This window comes from Fopius arisanus, unplaced genomic scaffold, assembly GCF_000806365.1.
Source record: "Fopius arisanus strain USDA-PBARC FA_bdor unplaced genomic scaffold, ASM80636v1 scaffold00091, whole genome shotgun sequence".
Lineage (NCBI taxonomy): Eukaryota > Metazoa > Arthropoda > Insecta > Hymenoptera > Braconidae > Fopius > Fopius arisanus.
In genome coordinates, this window is record NW_011887830.1 from 335,455 (window position 1) to 337,887 (window position 2,433).

Below are 2,433 nucleotides of genomic sequence, written 5' to 3' on the forward strand. Positions count from 1 at the left end.
AGTGGCAGAGCATCTAGAACAGTAGCTAAACACATACCAGGTCCGACTGCAAATACAGAAGCTCTCAGAGAGCGTGTTTCGACTGCAACTGGTGATGTTGCAGCTGCCCACAGAATGGTAATGGAGAGGGGTGATAAATTATCACAATTGGAAGAGAGAACCGAACGCATGATGAATGAATCTGAAAATTTTGCAACCTCTGCCCATGGATTAATGCTCAAGTATAAGGACAAAAAGTGGTATCAACTATGAGGAGAATATTTATTTACCACTTGTGCCCGTTTTCCTCTACTTTATACCCTATCCTTGTTTCTCTCCCATTTTATTTAACCATAAGTAGAGTACAGAAAAAATGTAACTGTAATTTAGTATTCACACTTGATTTGTGAAGTATATAAAGACAGAACAATTACTAAATTTTCACGAGTGTCTACACCCGCGCAAGCAAATAATTTAATGAATAATGAAAAAAAAAAAAATGATGAAACACTTATTACGCACACGGATTATAAAATAACGTAGGGAGAGATAAAGTAAATATATATTATTATTACTATACATATACATGATTACATTTATTGAAAGAAAATCTAAGACTTAGCGCGGGTGTTATCGTTGTTAATTATCATTAATCAATGCTTCATTCAATTGATTACTGAATTGAACCACAATATATAAATGAGATGATGCGGAGTTGGGAATTTTAGAAATGAAATTCATTGATTAGACATCCGAGCAGTTAAATGATGAGCTGTGACAAAATGAATGAGACAAAATGGACGATAGAGATTCAGTACCATCACGTGTTTCATATTGCACTTAGATGTAAATAGAGTACAGTACTCTAAGCAAGGAAAAACAAAGAGAACTATTTCGAGATTTTTTTGTGACAGTCTCTGGATCGCAGGCTGTATTAAACGTCCAAGACATTGAGTTCATAGAGCGTCGATTATAGCTCAGATGAATCTCCATTAATTGAAAGTCATTTGATTCGTTAGCAATTCGTGAGTGCAGCATGTAAAGCGACAAATCAAAATTGAATCAAGAAAAAAGAAATTGATGACGAAGTGTAAATAATTGATCGACGCTTTTTTACTCAGTGTTCTAAAACCATTGGATTTGTTTTAATTTAGAATGAAGTGGTGGATTTTTTTGCAAAATTCCGGGAGATATTTGATAAAACAATTGATTTTATAACTGCAGAAATTCGAGAAAGGTTCACGAATCCGGGGCCTTTAGTTAAATAGATTATTGATGGTACACTCAATATATTTCCAACGGCTGGAACTTCATGACCTCTAATTTTGCGCAATTACTGAATTTCCTTTATCTGCCTCATTCTGTCTTATCGAGGATTCAACTGAATCCATTTATAGTGCTTCCCTGGCTTAACAGAATACACCCGAAACGAATGAAAAGAGAATCCCACTCCATTTTGTCTCACTCTCTCTGAAAAACAACTTTTATCTGTTTATTAAATAGATTAAATTAGTTGATGAAATATGAATTCATGAGAGAATATCAAAAGACATTCTTTACTGAAGAAATTCTCAGCAAAAATGTTCTATTAGCATTTCGTTACAACAATAACGTCAAGTTTAATTTATAGTGTGTTAATCACATCATTCGATTAAATTTATGAAATGAATTTTCAAGTTTGTGAAAAAAATGTACGAAAGATGAAAATATGAATAACTGGATGATTCATCTACCACTTGTTCAAAAAATATATAACATATGCGTATGTATATATACAATTATAAACGGATATTGTATATACATATATGCCTATATGTATATAGTCATACGCACACGGTTATATACCTAAATATTATTTTAAGCCAAATACATGTAGAGTGAAGAAAATCGAATTATCGAAAATCGGACGTGAGTCAATACATGATATTCCTCATTTCTGCTATTTCCATTGTAAAATTTATTTTCCTCGATTATGAGATAAAGAAAGTTGACGAGAAAAAATTAATTAAAGGTCGTTGATCCATTCGGACGTCCCTGTGCAATGACAACATACACTTAATTGATTATACAAATTTATAACATTAATACAAAATATCAGGTAGAATGACGGTGGAGTATTAACTTATCACTTACCTTCGTTATCTCAACTGGATTGAGAACAGAATTTTTATTCGATTAAGAAAATTGATTAATTTTAACAAAAAAAATGAACGTAAAGGCTATTGACTAATTGATATGACCAAGTGACACACCTACACTCAACGCAAACGCAAATGTTTTAACATAATGCAACAGTAGTTGTCAAGTAGATCACCGAATTAAAACCATCCTCCTATTTTTCTGCAACCGAATGGCAAAAAAATTAAAGCAGCAGAAGAAAAATGAAACTCAAAAAAAAGAAAAAAAAAAAAATGTTTTATCGCAGAGACGCTGTTCCGAATGCATTGACAATAA

At 32.3% G+C, this 2,433-nt stretch overlaps 1 protein-coding gene across 1 annotated transcript in view; it reads left to right on the forward strand.

The window, feature by feature from the left end:
* Window positions 1–479, forward strand: part of LOC105270606 (syntaxin-binding protein 5-like) — a 2,016-nt gene extending 1,537 nt beyond the window's left edge. Inside the window, exon 2 of the mRNA XM_011311647.1 lies at window positions 3–479. Coding sequence (XP_011309949.1) covers window positions 3–252 — 250 coding nt within the window. The 3' untranslated portion in view covers window positions 253–479. The remainder of the gene's footprint in view (window positions 1–2) is intronic.
* Window positions 480–2,433: the final 1,954 nt, after the last annotated feature.